The sequence below is a fragment of the Geotrypetes seraphini genome, chromosome 8, assembly GCF_902459505.1.
Source record: "Geotrypetes seraphini chromosome 8, aGeoSer1.1, whole genome shotgun sequence".
Classification (NCBI taxonomy): Eukaryota; Metazoa; Chordata; class Amphibia; order Gymnophiona; family Dermophiidae; genus Geotrypetes; species Geotrypetes seraphini.
The window spans coordinates 65905117-65927538 of record NC_047091.1 but is presented as its reverse complement, the minus strand read 5'-3'; the positions used below and the strand labels follow the sequence as shown (position 1 = coordinate 65927538).

The window sequence follows — 22422 nt, the reverse complement described above, 5'->3', positions numbered from 1 at the left end:
AGAGATAATTCAACAGTCGAAATTCGTTCTTAACCTCCAGGTAGTGCAGTAACACACTGTGCAGATTCAACAATTTTAGCACTTTATCACTCTTCTTCGATTCTGAGGGCATGAAGGCAGGCAATCAAGCTCCCTGGCCGATATGAAAACTGGAGACTACTTTCGATAAGAAAGATGGTACTGTGCGCAATACCAAACCTGACTGTGAAATTCTGAGGAAGGGATCTCTGCATGACAAGGCCTGCAATTCCAAACTCATTGAGCTGAAGTAATTGCCAACAAACATATTGTTTTGAGTGTAAGATCCATCAGAGAAGCTTGCTCTAGAGGTTCATAGGGCGCGCTAGCAAGCGTCGCTAAGACTCCATGCCAGAAAAGGCTGTCGCATGAGACAGAGGAGCAATGCACCCTTCAAAATCCTAACCACATCTGGATATGCAGCTATGGTGCTCTTATTAACGCTAGGCCTAAAACACGAGGGCCCCACAATCTGAATTTTCAGGGAGCCAACCACTAGGCATTTTTCCAGACCTTCCTGCAGGAAGGCAAGCACCACAGATATCAGTGCTGAGCTCAGGTCCTCACTTCTCTGAGCACATCAAGCTTGGAAGCACTTCCAGGCTTTCACATACGTGACTAGAGTCACTTTCTTCCCACATTTTAGAAGGGTGGAAACCACTCCATCTAAATAGCCTTTATGCTCTAGTGCTGTACACTCAAAGAGCCATGCTGTAAGACCAAAGAGTTCTGGATCCTCTAAGGCAATTGGGCCCCGAGTGAGCAGTCTCAGATGACATGGAAGGCTGATACTATGGTCTCTTTAAAGACAGAACAGATCTGCATACTACGGTTGCCTCAGCCAGTCTGGTGCTACTAGAAATCACCAGTCCTTGGTGCGTCATGAACCTGCACAGAAGTCTGCCTATCAAAGGCCATGAAGGGAAAATGTTGAGAAGTCTTGCCTTTGGCCATTGTTGCAGCAGAGCATCAAAGCCTTCGTTTCCTGGCTCGTATCTTCGACTGAAGACCCAAGCTGCCTTCTTGTTGGCTGCTGATGCTGCCTGTGGAATCGAGGGTCATCTTTAAGTTTGCTTGCCTTTGCTTCAAAACCATATCAGGTTCATCCCCAATCTATCTGTCTCATCACTTCGAATTTCCAGGCACAACTTGTACACGGAGGCCCGGATTCTGTATAGGACACCCGGGAGGGGAATCCTATACAGAATTGGGCCTACACTAACCCAGATTCTGTAACCGATGTCCATGTTACAGATGCCGGCTACAGAACCAGGTTAGAGTAGACATGGCCGCTACACTTATCATGGCAAGGGATCTCCCTGCCTCAATAGGTATAGCGGTTGCGGCCGCCTGTCGTCCCCCCCCCCCCCCCAACGATCACCAGCAGGAGGGTGCCCAATCTGTCCTGCCGGCGGATGATCATGACACCCCCCTGATCGCCTGCAGGAGGGTGCCCAAGCCCTCCTTCTGAAGGATGACCCCTACGGACACCCCCTATCCTCTCCCCCCCCACATACACTAACCTTTAATCATTGGCTGGCCGGCTGTGTCTTGCTACCGGCCGGCCTGCCTCGTCGAAATGAGGCGGGCCCACCCCTTTCCAGCCCATCCTCGATAAGCCTATGGCCCGATTGGCCCAGGATCCTAGAGCCTGAGCCAATCAGGCCTTAGGCTTATTGGGGATGGGTGGGGATGGGCGGACCCGATAAACCTAAGGCCTGATTGGCTCAGGCTCTAGGATCCTGGGCCAATCAGGCCTTAGGCATATTGAAGATGGGCTGGAAATGGGCGGGACCGCCTCATTTCAACGAGGCAGGCCTGCCAGCCAGCCAGTAGCAAGACCCAGCCGGCTGGTCAACGATTAAAGGTTAGTGGGGGGGGGGAAGATAGGGGGTGTCCGCGGAGGGTTGTCCTCCAGCAGGAGAGGTTGGGCACCCTCCTGCCAGCAATTGGCCCCAGAGATAAGTATAGCAGCCAGCATTTTACTGTCCTACATTGTAAGCATCTCCCACACTACTAGGGAGATGCATAGGGCCGCCTAGGTTTGCCTAAGGATACTGCCTAGCCTTAGGCATGCTTAGGTGGTCTTGCGGGCCTTCCTAGGCTCCCAGAGGCGCCTTCAATATAGGCAGCCTGCCTGGGGAGCATTTTTTTTTTTTTTTTTTTTTTTAAACGTGCGTCCCAATTGGCTGATTAGACAGCTGTAAGACGCCTACAGCTGCCTAAAATCAGGACGTACTTTGCAGAATCCGGGTCATCCTTGAAGGGCTGTATCTATAAGAAATTCCTTGATAGAACATTATCATTCCAAGCAGGCAAATGGAATAAATGTTTAACCAACTTCATTTCAAACGTACTCTCTTATCAAACTTTTAGGAAGTCAATCAAAAGTTATCTCTTTGATAAATTTCTCTGACCCTACATCTGCCTTGAAACACTTCTAGTCAAATTTGATTAACCTTAACATAACGCAATTTCGAAAGTTTTCTGTAATATCGCTGTCTGTATACAGTCTCTTCCTCTGTAAACCGCTCTGAACTGTTTGTGGTATTGCGGTATATAAAAATAAAGTTATTATTATTATCATCAGATTGAAATTCAGGTGCCCCCAGCAACTCACAATGCAGATGAAGGCTTCCTGACAAAGTGACCCCTCCCCAGGGTCCAGAGTCTTCCGGCTGAGGAAAACCGCTTGCACATTGTCCACTCTCGTCACATGTGCCGCTTAGCGTGCCAAAAGATGGGACTCCACCCAATGAAACACCTGGGTTTCCAAGCATAGAAAAGCATTCTTGGTAACCCCTGGTGATTGACATAGGCTAATGCCATTGTGTTATCCGAGAAAACTTGCACCGCTTTGTTCTGCAACGTGCTCCCAAACACCTGAAGTGCCAGACTGATGGCTTGAAATTCCAAGCGGTTGATCAACCACTTCCTCTGAGAAGGGGACCAGAATCTCTGAGCTGGACGCCCTTTATAATGTGCACCCCACCCATATAGGCAGCCATCCATCGTCAGGATCACCCATGCGGAGATGTGAAGGGGAACTCCTCTGACTAAAAACTGAGGCTGCAACCAACAGGGCAAACTGCAACAAGCTTCCACCATCCAAGGCAGCCACTGCTGCAGAGCATCCTTCTGTGGACACCATCAGGAGAAGAGCATATTCTGGAGTGGATGCAAGTGCACCCTTGCTCAGAGAACCACATCCATGGTCGCAACCACTAATCCCAGCACTTGCAAGTAATGCCAGGCCGTCGAAGCTGTCTTGCTCTGAAACTCCTGTATTTGACACAGGAGCTTCTTTCTGTGGGTTTCCGGGAGGAACACCTTGTTTTCCACTGTGTCTGTCTGGACTCCCAGATATGCATTGGTTCCAGTTGCTTTTCCCAAAAGTTGATCACTCCACCCAGCCTCTTCAGTAGCTAAATCACTCTTTGCACAGCCATTCTGCTTTTAGATTCATACCGGGCTTTTATCAGTCAATCATCCATACACGGATGTACTTGTATACATGCTCTATGTATGTGTGCTGCAACTACCACCATCACCTTGGTGAAGGTATGTGATGCCTTGGCCAGCCCGAACAGTAAGGCTGCGAACGGGAAGTGTTGCTCTAGCACAGGGGTTTCAAAGTCCCTCCTCGAGGGCCGGAATCCAGTCGGGTTTTCTGGATTTCCCCAATGAATATGCATTGAAAGCAGTGCATGCAAATAGATCTCATGCAGATTCATTGGGGAAATCCTGAAAACCCGACTGGATTCTGGCCCTTGAGGACCGACTTTGACACCTGTGCTCTAGCACATGGAATCGCAAGAACTTACTGTGCTTTAGAAAAATAGGAATGTGCAGATAGGCCTCCATCAAATCCAGTGAAGTGAGACATTCCCCAGGCACCACTGAAGCAATTACCGACTTCACCATCTCCATCTGTAAATGTGATATCTCGAGGTCTAGAATCAGCCTCCAGTTTTCCGAGCTTGTTTAATGCACTATGAAGTATATCAAGTATCTGATGGAGCCCGAATCTTTCTCTGGTATGGGCTCTTAAACTCCATGGGCTGAAGTTAGGGCCCAAAGTCATGAACTAGATTAGAAGCTGGTTGACAGACAGACGCTAGAGGGTGGTGGTTAATGGAATTCTCTTGGAGGAGGGAAAGATGACTAATGGAGTGCCTCAGGGATTGGTGCTGGGACCAATTCTGTTTAATATGTTTGTAAGCGACACTGCTGAAGGGTTAGATGGTAAGGTTAGCCTTTTTGCGGATGATACCAAGATTTGTAACACACCCCGGAGGGAGTGAAAAACATGAAAAAGGATTTGCAAAAGTTAGAAGAATGGTCTAATATCTGGAAACTAAAATTCAATGCGAAGAAGTGCAGAGTGATGCATTTGGGGGGTAGAAATCCCAGGGAACTGTATGTGCTGGGAGGCGATAGGCTGGTAAGTACTGATGAAGAGCGGAATCTTGGGGTGATTGTGAGGATCTAAAGGCATCTAAACAGTACGATAAGGCGGTGGCTGTAGCAATTTGCTAGGCTGTGTAGAAAGAGGAATAACCAGCAGAAGAAGGGGGGTCCTGATGCCACTGTTGGTGAAGCTGCACTTGGAATATTGAGGAGTGTGTGGCGCAGTGGTTGGATCTACAGCCTCAGCACCCTGGGGTTGTGGGTTCAAACCCCGCGCTGCTCCCTGTGACCCTGGGCAAGTCACTCAGTCCTCCACAGCCCCAGGTACGTTAGATAGATTGTGAGCCCATCGGGACAGATAGGGAAAATGCTTGAGTACCTGATTGTAAAAAACCGCTTAGATAACCTTGATAGGCGGTATATAAAATCCTAATAAAACTTGAAAACTTGAAACTTGAAAAACTTCAGTTTTGGAGGCCTTATCTGATAAACGATATAAAAAAGACTTGAAGCGGTCCAGAGGAAGGCGACGAAAATGGTAATGGATTTGAAACAAAAGTAGTATGAGAAGAGACTGGAAGACCTAAATATGTATACTCTGGAGGAGAGGAAGGACAGGGGAGATATGATAGACGTTTAAATACTTGAAAGGTATTAATATAGAACCAAATCTTTTCCAGGGAAGAGAAAAATAGTAAAACTAGAAGGCATAATATGAAGTTGCGTGGAGGAAGACTCAGGAGCAATGTTAGGAAATTCTTTTTCACGGAGAGTGTGGTAGATGCCTGGAATGCCCTCCCGAGGGAAGTGGTGGAGAGGGAAACGGTGATGGAATTCAAAAAAGCGTGGGATAAACAGAGTATCTCTAATTAGAAAACAAATAATGTAAATTAGAGCTAAGGCCGGTACTGAACAGACTTGCACAGTCTGTGTCCCATATGTGCTGATTTGGTATAGGATTGGGCTGGGGAGGGCATCAATGGGAACTCTACTAACTTGGAGCATGAGGATGTTACTGGCCAGACTTTATTGTAGATATCCTGCAAACAGGATGGTTGGATAGGCTGGAGAGAGCTTGGAAGGCAACTTCAGCATTTGGAACCTAGGACAATACCAGGTGGACTTTACAGTCTATGACCCAGAAATATCAAAGAAGAGGCAAGTTAAATTAATCATGTATTTTTAATGGGTATAACTAATGGGCAGACTGGATGGACCTTTCAGGTCTTTATCTGCCATCATTTACTATGGCTTCCAGATCTAGCAGCTTTTGCACTGTTGCTCGGACTCTGACCGCTTTTTCAGCTGGACAGTCTAAAAAAAGATCCAAGAGGGGATGAAAGAACTAGAGCTTGTACCCCTCCTCTATAATGTCCATCACCCAATGGTCTGTAGTGATCTCTACATCCACGCTTCCCAATAGGCCGACAACCTCCCTTCAATGCATGGAGGCACAGCCGATGGCTTGGCGTCTCATAACTGCTGTTGTAGAGCAAGATCCCGAAGATTGGGGGGTGCCTGGTCCCTACAAATCTTTGTCTAGAGCTTTGAAATGATCTCTGGCCCAAAGGCCCTCCTGAGAACTGGTGATATCACCTTGAGGCCCAAACCTTATTGTGCTCTGACCCACTAGGGGGTTTGAGGTCTTTGGCTTGCGATCCTGTACATTGGCCATAAAAGTGTCCAGACCATTCCCAAAGAGTAATTGTCCTTTAAATGGTAATTTACTCAAGGTCACTTTGGAGGAGGAGTCCTTCACACACTGTCTGATTCCTAGCATCTTGCAGGAGGAAATGGAATAAGCAGACATTTTGCTCATGACTCATGTAAGCCTCAAACATCATACTGATGAATTCAGGGGGAATCCCATATCCATGTCGTCCAGATGGCCCCCTGCGGATACTCATGAGCTCCTTTCTGGGGTTTTGCAGCAGCACCATGGCTGCACTTTGACAGGGGATGCACTAGTGCTACTCTCTGACTCAAAGATGGATTTTTTCCCCAGCCCTCACACCATCTGGACACTAATACCTCCAGAGGGACCAGAGGAGACTAAGCCAGCGGCTCCCGCCCACCCCATGTGCCGTGCAGCATGTGGAACACGGTTGATTCTCAGACGGCCATCCATCACAAACTTTGCATGAATCCAAGGAATCCTAGCCTGAGGAGTCCTTCACACCTGTTTTTAATTATAATCAAGGTATTAGAGCCTTTCATTTTCAAAATGAGAAATCCAAGATGGCTACTGTGGCAGCAATTTTAGGGCAAAAAACAGTTCAGGGGAGCTACATTTGGGTCCTAAAACTAGCGATTTTGGGATTTTAGAAGTGGGGAAACCTAACTTTAACCCCAGAAACCCTCCCCCCCCCAAAAAAAAATTTGTTTTTACAGGCTCTGTTGTTTACTCACTGTGCCATGCTGTGTGCCGAGAGCTGCAAATGCTGAAGTTGCAAACAGCTTTCAGGAGAAATTCTGCCTCAACAAGCTTGGAATCTGGACTGCTTGTGTCTTTGGACTGCCTCTTGACCCAATGAACCGGCCAGAGACCTCAACCCCCACTGGACCTCGTGCACGCAAATGGTGGGAGGAAAGCAGTTGGCCCTGATCCTGGAGAAAAAGTCAAGGAGCCACTAAGCCTGAACTCAAGCCCACTGCAAATGAACCTAGGGTGAGTCTTACTCCCAATGGAACAGTCCCTGAGCTCCCGAACTTTTAGTGCAGGCTGTCCAAGTGGGTGCACTGCAGAGCAGTCTGCCCCTTGGAAGCAGACCCTCAACCTCAGAGTCTGCGCTCTCCTGCAGCCAGAGCTATCACAAGTGGGATCCTCTGCTGCACCAAAAAGCCTTGCAAATGGTTAGCAACCCCCCTCCAAAAAAACCAAACAAACCTCAATAAATTTAATAAAAAAATAAACATGAAAAGAAAAGATAGGCTCTATCATCTTGCTTCATAGACAGACATCTGAGGACTTGGAGGATAGCCCAGAGGGATGGTAGGCGAAGCAAAAAATTGCTAATGAGGCTCTCTACAAGAATTCTCGCAAGAAGGGAACTTTGACTACCCACAAGGTTCAAGAATAAAGTATCTGTCACACTAGAAACAGAATTAAAAGAAATAAAATAAAAAAAACATTTTCAGAAATGTGTCAGCAACCTTATTCTACCATGGTTAAGGTAGAGCTCATCCTTTCAAAAAAGGCCCCCCCATTTCCCCAAAAGATTGCCCTGTTTTTAAAGCCCTCTTCCCTGCAACATTCTTTTATCCATACATAAAGATTCTGGAGCTCTGCCTGCTTTTGGGACCCTACATGTGGAATAGGGAGCAATTCTGAGAATGCCATCTTGAAGGTTCTGGATTTCAACTTTTTACCTAAAATCTTAAATTTGGCTTCCAGAAAATCTTTCCTATATATTCCTGTCATTGGTACCCACATGTATCACAACTACTAACTTCCCCCATCACTGTTTAAAATCTTATCTAGAGATGGTTAGGGTCTGCTACCTTTGCACCAGGCAAGCAAGTGATTAGGCTGGTAGGTTGTGGACATGAGTATTGCTATGTGCATGCCTAACAAACAAAAACACCAACTGAGCCAGCCATCCTAACTCTCCCCTCCTAGATGCGTGCCCTGGAGACACATCAACAAGGTGGTATCCTCTCAATCACCACACACCAGGCTTGAAGGCTGCTTTAGTCTACAGCAGGGGTCTCAAAGTCCCTCCTTGAGAGCCGGAATCCAGTTGGGTTTTCAGGATTTCCCCAATGAATATGCATGAGATCTATTAGCATACAATGAAAGCAGTGCATACAAATATATCTCATGCATATTCATTGGGGAAATCCTGAAAACCTGACTGGATTCCGGCCCTCGAGGAGGGACTTTGAGACCCCTGGGCTAAAGGATTGCTTCCTGCCACATCAGGATGATAAAACTCCTTCTGGGTGACCTTTCCCTTCTAAGGGAGAAACAAGGTTGCCAGTGGAAATGGGATTGTTTTCTATGTCCATGAAGATTTCCTCTATACCTCTCTATCCCATTTAGCGCTTCCAGGTCTGCCACTCTGGCCTCAGAACACTGGACTCATTCCCCAAGGGCTCTTTGAACCGAATGCATACACACATACAACCTCTAACTGTTAGACAATCATGCATGTGGCAAAAGGCTGGATAGTCTCCCCTCTCCCTGCAGGAATATCACTTATTCTGGATATTGCGCATAAAGTAATTGACCTAATCTTTGGGCTCTGCCAGGTTAATTCCTAGAGATCCTGACTGGCCACCATCAGACACAGAATGCCAGGCTTGATAGCCCTATGATTTCACTTATTCTTCTACAGAATTAATAATATAAAAAAAAGAGAAGGGGTTCACTCAACCTAGCCTCCTCATAACTAGTCAATAGCAGCTCTACACCATTCTTGAAAACAAATGTTTTGTTCTCTCCTGAGCTCAAGCAGCACTCGTGACAAACCAACTTTCTAACCATCAGTGATAAAACTTTCTGATGACTTTGAGGTCCCAGTGCTAAGAAGAGGTCAGGACAGGGGCTCAGATATTCTATATACACCCCAGCTTTGGAGCAGCTGAGGGCTAGGGGGATGTTCCCAAGGAGACCCTTACCAGAACTCTCCTCTTCAGTTTCTGACTGGCTGCCACTCTGCTCCTCCTCGCTCTCCTCCCCCTCCCCATTTAGCTCTGCGCCAGACTCTGCTTCCCCTTCCATCTCTTCAGCTTCTTTGCTTAGTGGCCGAACAGGCATTGGAACGTGATGTGGTTTCTGGAGATGATATTTAACCTAGAGCAGAAAAAATGGTGAAGTGATTTGATAGCAGTCTTCAAACATTTTAAGATACTGAGATCAGTCACTGTACATTACATCAGGAGACAGGACAAGAAATAACACTGTTAAAGAAAATCAGGGATGGGAAAGTATCTTTAAAATTTAGGAGCCCTGTCTTGTTACTTATCAGGGGAAGGAATTTTCTTTCTGGGAATCTTTACAGTTAGAAGATTTTCTTAAAGATCAAGAAATAGATGCTTATGTAGTTAGGACTTAATTGATTATTTAGCCACTTGTATAAATTGGTTTCTTTTCTATTATGTATATTGTTCTTTTGGATATAGTTCTCTCTCTCATGAAGTGGGCTTGTGGGTATTAACAGGAGTAACATGAGTCCACCGCTACATCATATAACTCTCAACTGACAGATATAATATAGGAATAATACTTCTTCAATTATATAATGTAGAGATAATACTTCTTCAGATAGGAGAGCAGTATATATTTTAGGGGCAAAGCCGGCCCGCAAATAAGAAAATTTTGGGAATAACTTTAGGGCCGACTCTGACCCACTCCTGTCTCCTGGGCCCCTACACAACTTACTTTTTAAAGCCTGATGGTCCAATGGTGAAGAAGGACAGAAGTGATCTTCCTACACTCCTGTGCAGAGCTGTGAACATAAATAGCTACTGTGAGTTCCCACAAGTCTCACAGGGGCTCACGGATCAAGAGCACCTATGTGCTAGTGAAAGGTATGGAGAACCTGGACTACAAGGAACAACTTAGGAGACTGGGGTTGCTCTTCCTTGAGAAGAAGAGACTGTGAGGGGATCTGATCGAGACTTTCAAAATACTGAAAGGATTCGACAAAATGGAGCAGGAAAAGCAGTTATTTACAATGTCCAATGTGACATGGACAAGAGGACAAAGACTGAAGCTGAGGGGGGGACAGGTCCAGAACGAATATCAGGAAGTTCTGTTTCACGCAGTGAGTGGTGGACACCTGGAATGCTCTCCCAGAGGAAGTAATTGCAGAATCCACCGTTCTAGGATTTAAGGGTAAACTAGATGCACATCTCCTTAAGACTGGCATAGAGTGATACGGGTAAGGGTAAATTAGATGCACATCTCCCTTGAGAAGCAAATGTGATATGGGGACTAAAACTATGCCAGGGTACACCTGGCAGGGCCTCCGCGTGTGCGGATCACCGGACTTGATGGACCCTGGGTCTGATCCGGAGATGGCAATTCTTATTACATTCAAATCATCTGAGTACAGTTCTTACCTATCTCGGTGGGGGGAGGGGAAGACATCTTATTCTACAACTCAGCAAGTAAAATGAACAATTGCTGGTTTGTTGGTTCAACATTGCCTTGAGAATGAATGTGACTGTTGGGCAGCCTAGATAGACCACACAGGTTTTATCTGCCTTCATTTACTATGTTAAAGGGAGGAATGGTATCTAGATTTTTATTCCCATTTAATTTCTAAAAACTTAATACAGCTCTTTGTCTTTAAACCTTTTTTTGTGTCTGCATTATATATGGAAGCATTTAAGCTGCAACCACATTTCCACTAGGCCATTAAATCGAAATTTACCTAAGTTAGCAGTACGAGTTTGCTAAAATTAAGAATATATAAGTTTACCCATAAGACCAAGGGGGGTGAAGTCCCATAAGAAGCTGCTCAGGACACTTTTTCTTGTTTAAGTCCTATTTGCTACTTGGGGGAGAGAGATGTATTTATTTAGATACCGGTTCACAGACCAAGCATCCCAGATCCAGAATCCCTCCCCCGATCCATCATATCTCCCCCGATCCTCCCCGTCCACGGTCCGGCCTCTCTCCCTTACCTTCGAGCTCGTCTCTGAGGTCACTGGCGGAGGTGGCGATTCACACAAGTTGCTTGCAACTAGCCTCGGCGCTTTCCTTCTCTAGTGCCCCGCCCCGCCCCTCTGACGTCACTTCCTTCCCTCCTTAACGTCCTGAGCTGCCGAGAAGCAGGAAGTAGCGTCAGGATGGGCGGGACATAGGCAATTGCTTCATAGAGGGGGGCGGGCAGGGATGCTGGGAAGAAGGGAAGCTTTGGAGGCGGTTGCAGGCAATTTCTGCCTTTTACCGTTGACCTCAAGGACAAGTTTGAAGGTAGGAGCCGAACGCGAGGGTGAGAGATACAGAGCTGGAAGGAGATTTGGGGCAGATCCCAGACGAGGGGTGTTGAGCGTCTGTTTCCTCGGTTTTATGGTTTACGGAATTTGGAGACGTCGATGCATCGTGCCGGCTTTTACCTCCTTGACGTCCAGGGCTAATGTTCGGGTCTGTTCTCCCCACCCCCGTGCAGCATTCAGGGCAGGGTTAACCAATAGGCACGTGCCTAGGGCCCGAAATGGTCAGGGGGGCCCGATGAAGGAGGGAATCAACATTGTTTTTTCCAAACGGCGATGGACCCCTCCAGCATCGATCGGCAACGCCCCCCCCTCCGCCCCAATTTGACAGAAAGTAAAACAAGCAAGCAACTCCGATAAGAAAGGCAACAGGAATCGGGTTATCCCTCTCCTGGCTCCCTATCCGCCTTCACATACAGTTCAAGCTCCTATTGCTGACCTACAAGTGTGTTCATTCTGCTGCCCCTCAATATCTCTCTTTTCTCTCCGTTCATCAGATAAGCTTTACTCTTCTCCACTGCCAATTCCAGACTTCGTTCCTTTCATCTAGCTGCCCCCTATGCCTGGAATAAGTTACCTGAGTTTGTCCGCCAAGCCTTTCCCTTACTTAAATGCAAACTGAAAACCTATCTTTTTGATAATAGCTTTCAATCCATAACCCTATTCCCCACCGCCCTCCAAACCCATCTGGTAATGCTATAGAAATAATTAATAGTAGTAGTGCCCCTTAGTCCTAGCATTTTTGGAAAGAGTAAACAGTATGTTACTGAACGTCATCATATTGCCCCTGAGGCATCTCCAAGCTGAACAGCTGCTTTAGCCTTTCCTGATAGGGAAGTTGTCCCACCCCTTTTATCATTTTTGTCACCCTTCTCTGTATCTTTTCTAATTCTGCTATATCTTCTTTGGTGACCAGAATTGCACACATTATTTGAGGTGTGGCCACTCCATCTTTTTTTTTTCCATTCCTTTCTTGATAATTCCAAATATTCTATTTACTTTCTTAATCACTGCCACACATTGAACTGAGAGTTTAAACAAATCCTCAATGATGACAATCTAGATCCTTTTTTTGGGCAGCGACTCCTCACCCTGCATCATCTAGCTATAGATCAGGGATCTCAAAGTCCCTCCTTGAGGGCTGCAATCCAGTCGGTTTTCAGGATTTCCCCAATGAATATCCATTGAAAGCAGTGCATGCACATAAATCTCATGCATATTCATTGGGGAAATTCTGAAAACCTAACTGGATTGCGGCCTTCAAGGAGTGACTTAGACCCCTACTATAGATCCTCTTTTCCACAGACATCACTTTGCACTTGCTCATCTTAAATGTCATTTACCATTTTGATGCCTAGTCTCCCAAGGTCCTCTTGCAGTTTTTCACAATCCTCCATAGGAGGGGCCTAGGGGATCTGGCCAATCGGAAATTTAGGCCACTCCCAGTGCATCCCAGAATGCACTGGGAGATAGGCCTAACATTCTGGTTGGCCCAGGTGCCTAAGGCCCCTCCCTGGACCAATCAGGCCCTTAGGCCTCTCCTTGGTGCATCCCTGCCATTCCTTCAAAGGCGGGCCTGCCAACCAATTAAACCCGGTATGGGAGGGTCCTAGTGGGGGTGAACTTTCAGGAGGGGCCTGGGGGCAAACTTTCGGGGGGGTCTGCAGATGGGACTGGGCATCCCTCCTGCTGGGGAAGATTGCGGGAGGGTTCGGGGAATCGTAGCAGGAGGTATTGGGCATCCCTTCTGCCGGGGAACATTGCGGGAGGGTTAGGGGGATCGCAGCAAGAGATTGGGCATCTCTTGCTGGCGATCATTTGAGGATCGCTGCGGCTTAGGGCAGAAGGGAATGTGCATCCCTCCTGCTGCGATCGTTATGGGTACGGGATGCCCAGTCCGCTGAGCTGATCGCAGCAGCTGCAATCAGCTCAGTGGCACGATCCGGAACTTATACCTGTTTTGACTTGGTCCGAGTCAAACGTATAAGTTCCATCCAGGCAACCTTTCAAACTTTTCGATTATGGCTGTCGGATGACTAAGTGTAGGTTGACCCACATCTCGCCTTACCCACTCCTCCAAAAACGCTCCTTTTCACTCTGGGCACACAGAAGCAGGGAAAAGGCCTAAGCTGGTTTTAGATATGTCTAAAACCCTGTTCAATTATTGGTACTTGGATGACCTGTTATTTTGCTCATCCAACTGCCGATTTAGGTGGGGGTTTAGACGACTTCTTTATTTTTTTTATTATTATGTACCTCATACTTACCCTCTCCCATTAAATCATGTTTGTCTAATTGTTCCACAATTTTATTTTTTATAATTGTTTCCACTATTTTGCCCAGCACTGAAGTCAGGCATACTGGTCTGTAATTTCCCAGATCTCACAGCAGATCGTAATTTCATATTTTAGTTCTTTCAGTACCCTGGGATGTATACCATCTGGGCCAGGTGATTTATCATTTTCACTTATCAATTTGGCTTAGTACGTTTTCCAGATTCATCAAGATTTCTTTCAGTTCTTCCGCATCATCACCCTTGAAAACCATTTCCAGTTCAGGTAGATCTCGTATCTTTTTTCATAAAGACCAAAGCAAAGAATTCATTCAGTCTCTCCTCTATGGCCTTATCCTCACTGAGCGCTCCTTTTGCTCCTTGGTCATCCAACAATTCCACGGATTCCCTCACAGATTTTCTGCTTCTGATGTAACTAAAAAAACTGTTACTATGAGTTTTTGCCTGTTTGGCAAGTTTCTCTTCATATTCTTTTTTAGCTTTATCAACTAACTTTATCCATCTAACTTGCCAGTGCTTGTCTCTTCTTATTTTCTTCATTTGCATCCTTTTTTCTTTCTTTAAAGCAGGGGTGTCAAAGTCCCTCCTCGAGGGCCGGAATCCAGTCGGGTTTTCTGGATTTCCCCAATGAATATGCATTGAAAGCAGTGCATGCAAATAGATCTCATGCAGATTCAATGGGGAAATCCTGAAAACCCGACTGGATTCTGGCCCTCGAGGACCGACTTTGACACCTGTGCTTTAAAGGATGTTGGGTTGTGTTTTTTTGCTCTAATAGTCTCTTTCCCTTCACCTTTTAGCCTTGCCTGTACCTGACAGGATTGTGAGTGATGACGAGATAATCGCACGCCAGATGCCAGCGCACCGACAATTCAGCGCAAGACAGAAGCGCGCGGGGGAAAAAGTAATTTTCAAAGAGCTCCGACTGGGGGTTTGGGGTGGCAACCCCCCTACTTTATTGGTTAGTGTTCCGTTTTCGCTATAATGGAGGTTTCCAACCCCCTGAACCCCCCTCCAACAGCAGCGCGAACACTAAGCAATAAAGTGGGGGGGGGTTGCCACCCCAAACCCCCCGTCTGAGCTCTTTAAAAATTACTTTTTCCCCCGCGCACTTCTGTCTTGCGCCAAATTGTCGGCGCTGGATTGTCAGCGTGCTGGCGTCTTGCGCGCCACTATCTATGAACCTTGTGAGTAAAGCCTATTACAGTCTATGGGAGATAGCGGTGTTTCTGAAAATTGACTTCTTGGGGATTTCTGGGGTCCAGATTTAGGTCTCCCACCTCCAAAAAAACCTCTTCTGAATTTTTTTGGCTTTTAATATTGCCAGAACTAACAAATCGATACTGGAAGAGATCAAACCGGCTATGTCACTCGAAGCCCAAATAATGAAGCTACGACTGTCTTATTTTGGTTACCCCATCAGAAGAGAAAGATCACTGGAGAAGGACACCATGTTTGGGAAGATCGAATGAACCATGTTTGGGAAAATCGAAGGAACCAGGCAAAGAAGGCGATCTACAATCAAGCTGGCTGGACACGTTGAAAACAACCATGGGGATGATACTGAGAGACCTTTCCAGACTTGCACAAAACCAATTTCTTTTTAGATCCGCAATTCATCAAGTCGCTAGGACTTCAACATGAGCCGATGGCACCTAACAGCAACAATATTGCTGTCCTGTGCTGGGGTTTTTTTTTGGTGTGAAATCACGGCTGTGGTGGCCATTTTGGATTTTCAATCCATCTCAATCTGCCTCAAAAACATCTTTTTAGTCAAAATCATTGAAAATGGACTCCTTAGGCTGCTTTACCCCCCATATCATGTCTGAACAAAAATAGACAAATATACCCCCTCCCCTTTTACTAAACTGCAATAGCAGTTTTTAGCACAGGGAGCTGCACTGTTCCCGACGCTCATAGGCTCCTTGTGCTAAAAAATGCTTTCACAGTTTAGTAAAAGGTGGCCATAGTGCAAAATATAGACAGCAGATATAAATTCTCAAAACAGACACATTTTGATCACTGAAATAAAATCATTTTTCCTACCTTTGCTGTCTGGTGATTTCATGAGTCTCTGGTTGCACTTCCTTCTTCTGACCCTAATTCCAATATTTCTTTCTTTCTGCCTCCTGCATACTTCCTCTCCTCCAGACCGCATTCCATTCCCCAACCATGAGCCCAACTTTTTCTTCCTCTTTTCCTGCCCCTCCCCTTTCTTTGTCTTTCTCTCTCCTTGCCCCCCTTTCTTTCTTTGTATCTCTCTCTGCCCCCCTTTCTCTCTCCCCACCCCCTTTCTGTCTTTCTCTCTCCAAGCCCCTGCTGCCAATTTCTCCCTGCCACCAGGCCAGCCACATAGAAGCGCCGGGCCCACAAGCCTTTCCCCCGACATCAATTCTGACATCGGAGAGCAAATTCCAGGTCAGCCAGGCAGCGATTGGTTGGCCCGGAAATTCCTTTCCCAATCGGGGGGGGGGGGGGGGGAGAGGCTATGGGCCCGGCGCTTCTATGCACCTGGCCTGGCGTCGGAGAAGCAGAGAGAACAAATTGCAAAGGCAACATGAGTCGATCGCGGAGCCCAAGATGGGTTCCACGATCGACTTACATTGCCTTTGCGATCTATTGGTCGATCGCGTTTGGCCTTTTGGGCACCCCTGGCCTAAGTCATACTACCTGAAGAGAGTCTTCCCTCTTCCTAGGGAAGCCACGCCAAGGCCTCGGAAAGTCACTGTTTAGGCTTCCTGCAACTTAGGCAAACAGCGTGCAAGAATTTAAGAGCAAATGGGATGCCCATGTGGGATCCCTTAGAGGGTTAAGCCAAGGGAACCTGTCACCAGGAGTGGGATCCCTAGGATAGTAGACTTGGGGGTGGGTCAGTAGGGCATCTCTCCTGCTGGCGATCATTTGGGGATCGCTGCGGCTTAGGGCAGAAGGGAATGGGCATCCCTCCTGCTGCGATCGTTATGGGTACGGGATGCCTAGTTGCTAGGGAAGGAAAAATTATGTTCTTACCTGTTAATTTTCTTTCCCTTAGACGCAGCAGATGAATCCAGAGCCCCACCCTTTCTGGATATTGTCTCTCGGTTTTTTTTCGTTTGCAACTTTCGCAGTTGGTTATTGTGGCAGGTTGTTTTCTGTATTATTGCATTTTGAGATTTGTTATGGGAAAGAAGTTTTTATATGCTATGCCTATTGTTGGTTACGGATGCTTGGGCAAGGAGCTATACTGGATAAACAGGAGGAATGCCAGCCAATAGGACCACCTGTTAATCAGTTTCTCTATCTCCGCCTGCTAGTAGATGTGGGCTATCCCATTGGTCTCTGGATTCATCTGCTGCGTCTAAGGGAAAGAAAATTAACAGGTAAGAACATAATTTTTCCATCTGCCATTATCTTCTATGTTTCTATGAGCTAAAGGTGTGACAAAAGTTTCCAGAGGAAATGATTGAGCCAGAAAGCCTTAGGTGGCCACAGTATGGACCAGGCTTCTATTTGTGATTTATCAAGAAAACCCAGCAATCCAGACCAACAACTGATAAGAGACAGGATGCTGGATGTAAGGGACCATTGTCTTCCTTGGTATAGCATATCTTATATAGGAGTACTGTACATTAAAGAACATCAAGTCTTGAAGGATAGAAAGCCCCTTCTTTGTGTTTAGAATGTGTAAAGTATATGAGGTAAAAAAGGATCATGGATTTGATAAACTGCCTTTCTGTAGTACAACCAAAGGAGTTTACATTCTGTCCTTAATGAGCCAGTTTTTTATATCTGTGGCAATGGAGGGTTAACTGACACCTAGCATTAGAAGAAGCAACAGTGGGAATTGAACCCTGTTTCCTAGGTTCTAAGCCCACTGCACTCTGGGACTTTTCTGATTTTGAGCAAATGGACTATGTCAAGTCTATTGCAGGGAGAAATAATTTTCTCAAAAAAATGACAACAGAAAAGGGTTCCACTTTTCCACTTCAGCCATAATGAAGAAATTCCACTTCTCAAAAATAAAACTTTATTATTTTTATTTGACACACCAGCAATAATTTAAACACTGCAACACAAAAGCAGTTCAAGTTTTAAAAGAATTCTCTGTGAAATGTTGGATCAATTTTCACAATTTATATTTAATCCAGATTTCAATTACCTACACTGAGAAGTGGCATTGTCAGGGGAGGAAAAGTACATTTTAATTCTTTCTATGTACTTTACCATCAACCATCTACCCACCAAAATGAAACAGGTGCAAGTGACTGCATGCCCGTTGTATCAAGGACAAGTTTCACAGTGGAAGAAGCATTTGGATCCTGCAGATAGTGATCATGGACTGCTCTCTTTCTCTGCCAGGGCACTTGGACACCCCTTCCACCCCCCCTGTTGCAGCACTGGCATGTTTCTTGCTGTCTGTGGGAGAAGCATTAGCAGCGACGGGAGGTCAGCGGGTACTTTTGCTTCAGCTCCTGCTTGAACTGCCGGAATAGGACCTTGTTGCGCTGGTTCTCGGCCTCCTTCTGGTCATGGAACTCACCTGCCACCTTGAAGCCTTGATGCACTAAGAAGGCATTGTCTAGCACAAGGAACGTGTGACCTGATACATGGAGCTCACAAGCCTGGAGGGGTGGGATAGAAAGATATCATTACAGGGATGCAACAGGTGTGACAGTGTTAACCACAATAGTAATATGAAATATAAACTGTAATTTCAATGTAAATTAGAAAAATAATCACTTAAAGATTAAATCAGTATTCACATTACTTCATAAAATACTTATAATATTAATGTCAACATATAATCCTTGGTGGTAGAGGTATAGGCAGGGTAGGAACAATCCCTAGTCACTGCCTCTGCTCTCATAATGGCTGTGGTGACCACTCAGGAGACTGTTGTTGTAGGTTATGGCAGTTTTGAAAGCGGAGCCAGTATGGGTAGGAGCAACTAGGCATCGCTCCTGTCTGATTACAGCTCTAGAACATCAGGGATCATAAGGTAGGTCGGGGGGGGGGGGGGGGGAGGAGAGGAGGAGGAATTCTTTTGGGAGGAGAAGGTGGAAATGAAGGGAAGCCAAATGGGACAATGCACAAAATTTCTGTCTCCGCTGAAAATATACAGGCAGTTTTGCCAAGACTGAAAACATTCCAAAAATAGAATTTAGGTTAATTTTTTTTAAATCTTTCTTTATGAAGTACTTAATAAAAAACACACAGCATCAAACAAGATCAAATTAAAATGCACTACAATAAGAGAAACATGTTCCAGCAAGCTATGGCTCTGTTGATGTTCACAGGCAATGTTCCCTCTAAGGATCAATTTTTATTTTTTTGCAAGCAAAGAACTTGAGTTGAGGAAAGCAAAAATTTTCTATTACATTACCCTGATGGAATTATACACACTACATTACAAATTAAGAACTGAAAATAAGATGATACTTTATTCAAAATTTATTTTCCTAATGGCCAACCTTCCCTCCATCCCTCTTTTTGTTAGCTTGGAGGTCACCCATCAGTTAAGAATATGCTGCCTGCTTGTCCTGGGATAAAGCACAGTTACTTACCGTAACAGGTGTTATCCAGGGACAGCAGGCAGATATTCTTACGTCCCACCCAAGTCCCCGGGTTGGCTTCTTAGCTGGCTTATCCTAACTGGGGACCGTGCACCTCCGTCGGGCGGGAAGGCACTCGCGAATGCGCGATGCAGCCTAACTAGAACTTTCTAAGTTCTTAGAGTGCAATCACTCTAAAATTGTCCGTACCGAGGCTCCGTCACCCATCAGTTAAGAATATCTGCCTGCTGTCCCTGGATAACACCTGTTACGGTAAGTAACTGTGCTTTTCTTTCTACTTCCATCATTATATCCCTCCTTTGTCTCCCCCCCCCAAAAAATATCTGCTCACTTCTTTCCCCTCTTCCATATAGCATCTGTCGCCTTCCATTGTCTGCCCCCCCCTCCCCTTTCACATCCCCTTCCATCATCTCCCTCCTGTCTTTCCCCTCTTCTAGCCAGGCTTCTGTTATTCTCCCCCTTCTCCTTTCCATCCAGCTTCTCCCCTTCCACTAATATTTCCATGCTCTTTGTATCTCTCACCTTCCATCTACATCTCCCCTTTCACTTCCCCTATTCCATCATCTTTTTCCTATTTGTACCATACCCCTCAACATCTGTCTTCCCACTTCTATACAAACTCTACCCCTCTCTCTACCCCTACCCCCAACAATTTCTACCAGCGTCTGCCTCCTAGCATCCCAACTGCTGCATTCTTGAAACAGCAGCAGCAAACTGAAACAAACCGGCCGTGGGACCTTCTCATACATATCCATGGCTGCTGGCTTTGCCCCAAAGAAGTGATGTTGAAAAGGGTGAGCTGGCAGCCATATGTCCGAGAAGGTCCCGCAGATGGTTTGTTTCAGTTTGCTATTAAAAGGTGTGCAGCTTAGTGGGAACATTGTTCATAGACTTCCATAAAGCTCCCTCTATGTCTAAGTGGGATGAGAAAGAATGGGCCCTTATGATGAGAATTACAGGTAGGCCTGCTTTTTCAGTCCCCTTGCTAGACATAGGCTATAAAATTGGTGTATTTGATCCCATAGAAGTTTAGGTTAGTTTTGATGCAAAAACTGAATGTCATCCTCTACTCAGGTCATGTGATGAATTATACCAGGGCAATAGAAATAAAGTTTCCTACAGATGCAACAGTGGGGGAAGGTAAAATTAGGACCAATTTGCGATGGCGCTCATGATCCAGAGCTTGCTGGTGACCCTAAAATTCAACAGCTGTCCTTTTTTGGGTGCAACAGAATTTCCTACCTGGCTTATTCGGTTGAAACCGTATTGCTTAAACCTCTCATCATAGGCGGGTACTGAGCTGGGACCAATGTAGAAAGGCTCCCAGGGGTCCTTCCACTCCATTGTATATGCCACCTGCAAGCTGGGCTTGGCTGGTAGATTCAACCAGTGTGAATAATTGAGGGGTGTTTGGCATCGTGGGCAGAGCTCCTCGTAGAATGGACGGATCTCCCCCACCTGGTAGAGCTGCAGTAGCTCTGCTTTGTCTCCAGGGACCTTTCGGGCATGACGGATCTCAAAGGCAGGTATGACAAACACAGCCTGCTCCCCACTATGCTCCTTCCCCCTGCTGGTGGCCAGTGCAAGGAAGGCTGGGCGCAGTCCCTCACTGGGTAAAATGTCTACATCAATCACCAACACATAATGGGCCATGGCTGCCACCCTGGCCACATTACGCAGGAGATTATTGGGATAGGAGATGTTAGTGCCCAAGGCATAGTTTCGCTGCTTGACACTAGCATTGGCCACCTTTCTGAATGCTTCCACACAGCTCTTCAAGCGAGCAAACTCACCCCGGTCTTCTAGCTCGGGGAAGCTGGCCAGGTCACCAGAGTGGCACACTAGATGAAAGGAAACCAGCTCTCGGACCGCTGTACAAAGCGTGGCCAGGGTGTAGGCAGCCATGGTGGCCAGGCGCGCCTCCTCTGGACTGGAAGCAAAGAGTGCCAGAGAAAGGGGACCCCTCCAGCGTGCCACCAGCCCCCGTAGGTAGTGCAAGTTATTAAGTGTGGCATGAGTGGCTAGCACCAGCTCCTCCTGGTGTTGCAGGAGGGCAGCTTCCTCTGCATGTGAAGCCCTCACCAGGTTTCGGTAGAGCCTGTACTGGCCGCTGGCATCAAACACCCCCCCAGAGGCCAATGAGAACTTGAGGTGCTCCCGCTTCTCGCGATCCCAGCGGTACTTCTCCGCCTCCCCCTTTCTGGCGCCGCCAGCTTCGAAGAGCTCTGAATACTTGTATTGCTGCTGCTTTCCATGCAGCCGGGACAACAAGGAAAGATAGAGAAGCTGTAACAGAGCGACCAGCAAGAGTGCAGTCAATGCCACCTTAAAAAAGGAGCATTTCATGGGCAAACGCATTTGCAAGCAAGCAAGGTGCACGGTGCACGAGCCAAAATCTCTTTGTCAATCCAAAAAGGAGAAAATGCTACATTCCAATCTCAGCTACCACCTGCCGTGGCTCGAAAATGCACGCAGGCGGACTCCTAGTCTAAACGAGCCCTCCCGGATCATGCAGCAGACTCTTTTAACCGAGCACTCCCCCGGCTCACTTCTGCACCCGATGCTCTGCTCGCAGCTTTCCATTGTGAGTAAAGAGCAGCGGGACTGTCCCCCAAACGCCCTATAGCGCCATCTACCCGGCAGGAGGAGTCCGTGTTGCAGGCAGAAAAGCGATCACTCGCACAAGCGGGAAGGATTAACCTGTCTGCTTAAGGTGTCAAAGTCGGTCCTCGAGGGCCAGAATCCAGTCGGGTTTTCAGGATTTCCCCAATGAATCTGCATGAGATCTATTTGCATGCACTGCTTTCAATGCATATTCATTGGGGAAATCCAGAAAACCCTACTGGATTCCGGCCCTCGAGGAGGGACTTTGACACCCTTTTGCAGTTTTACGAGTACAGTATTTGCAGCCTATGCGCTCTCTGCAGTTCGCCCGAACGTGCTCAACATATAAACGGATAATTTGGTTAGCGGGCATCAAATTATCTGGTGGTCGCTGCTGCTCCTCCAACTACGCGCCTACGATCAGCAAAAGCAGACGTTGGACTTTCAGCATCTGATGTCCCCAAATTGTCGCTGGCATAGGAAATGATATTTCAAAATGATACTCAGATTACCCCTGGACACATTGAAGGAATTTGCTTAGTAGTGGTGGTACTCAGCATCCACAGAGCTGGCTCATAAATCTGACCTACTAAAAAAAAA

At 46.5% G+C, this 22422-nt stretch overlaps 2 protein-coding genes across 4 annotated transcripts in view; both read right to left on the bottom strand.

Annotated features, from left to right (window-relative positions):
* Positions 1–11204, bottom strand: part of BRMS1 (BRMS1 transcriptional repressor and anoikis regulator) — a 69280-nt gene extending 58076 nt beyond the window's left edge. Inside the window, exons 1-3 of one of the 3 annotated variants that reach the window (XM_033954429.1) lie at positions 11062–11137; positions 9812–9878; positions 9049–9223 (exon numbers count right to left, since the gene is read on the bottom strand). In XM_033954429.1, coding sequence (XP_033810320.1) covers positions 9049–9187 — 139 coding nt within the window. In that variant the 5' untranslated portion in view covers positions 9188–9223; positions 9812–9878; positions 11062–11137. Of the gene's footprint in view, positions 1–9048; positions 9224–9811; positions 9879–11061 lie in introns of all 3 variants that reach the window. The other 2 variants (XM_033954428.1, XM_033954430.1) reach the window with 2 other exon arrangements.
* A 6448-nt stretch (positions 11205–17652) lies between these two features.
* Positions 17653–21862, bottom strand: B4GAT1 (beta-1,4-glucuronyltransferase 1). Its single transcript, XM_033954427.1, has 2 exons — positions 20461–21862; positions 17653–18267 (listed from the first exon to the last, which is right to left on the bottom strand). Exons 1-2 carry the CDS (start codon positions 21574–21576, stop codon positions 18076–18078), a joined length of 1308 nt encoding a protein of 435 aa, XP_033810318.1. The 5' UTR covers positions 21577–21862; the 3' UTR covers positions 17653–18075.
* Positions 21863–22422: the final 560 nt, after the last annotated feature.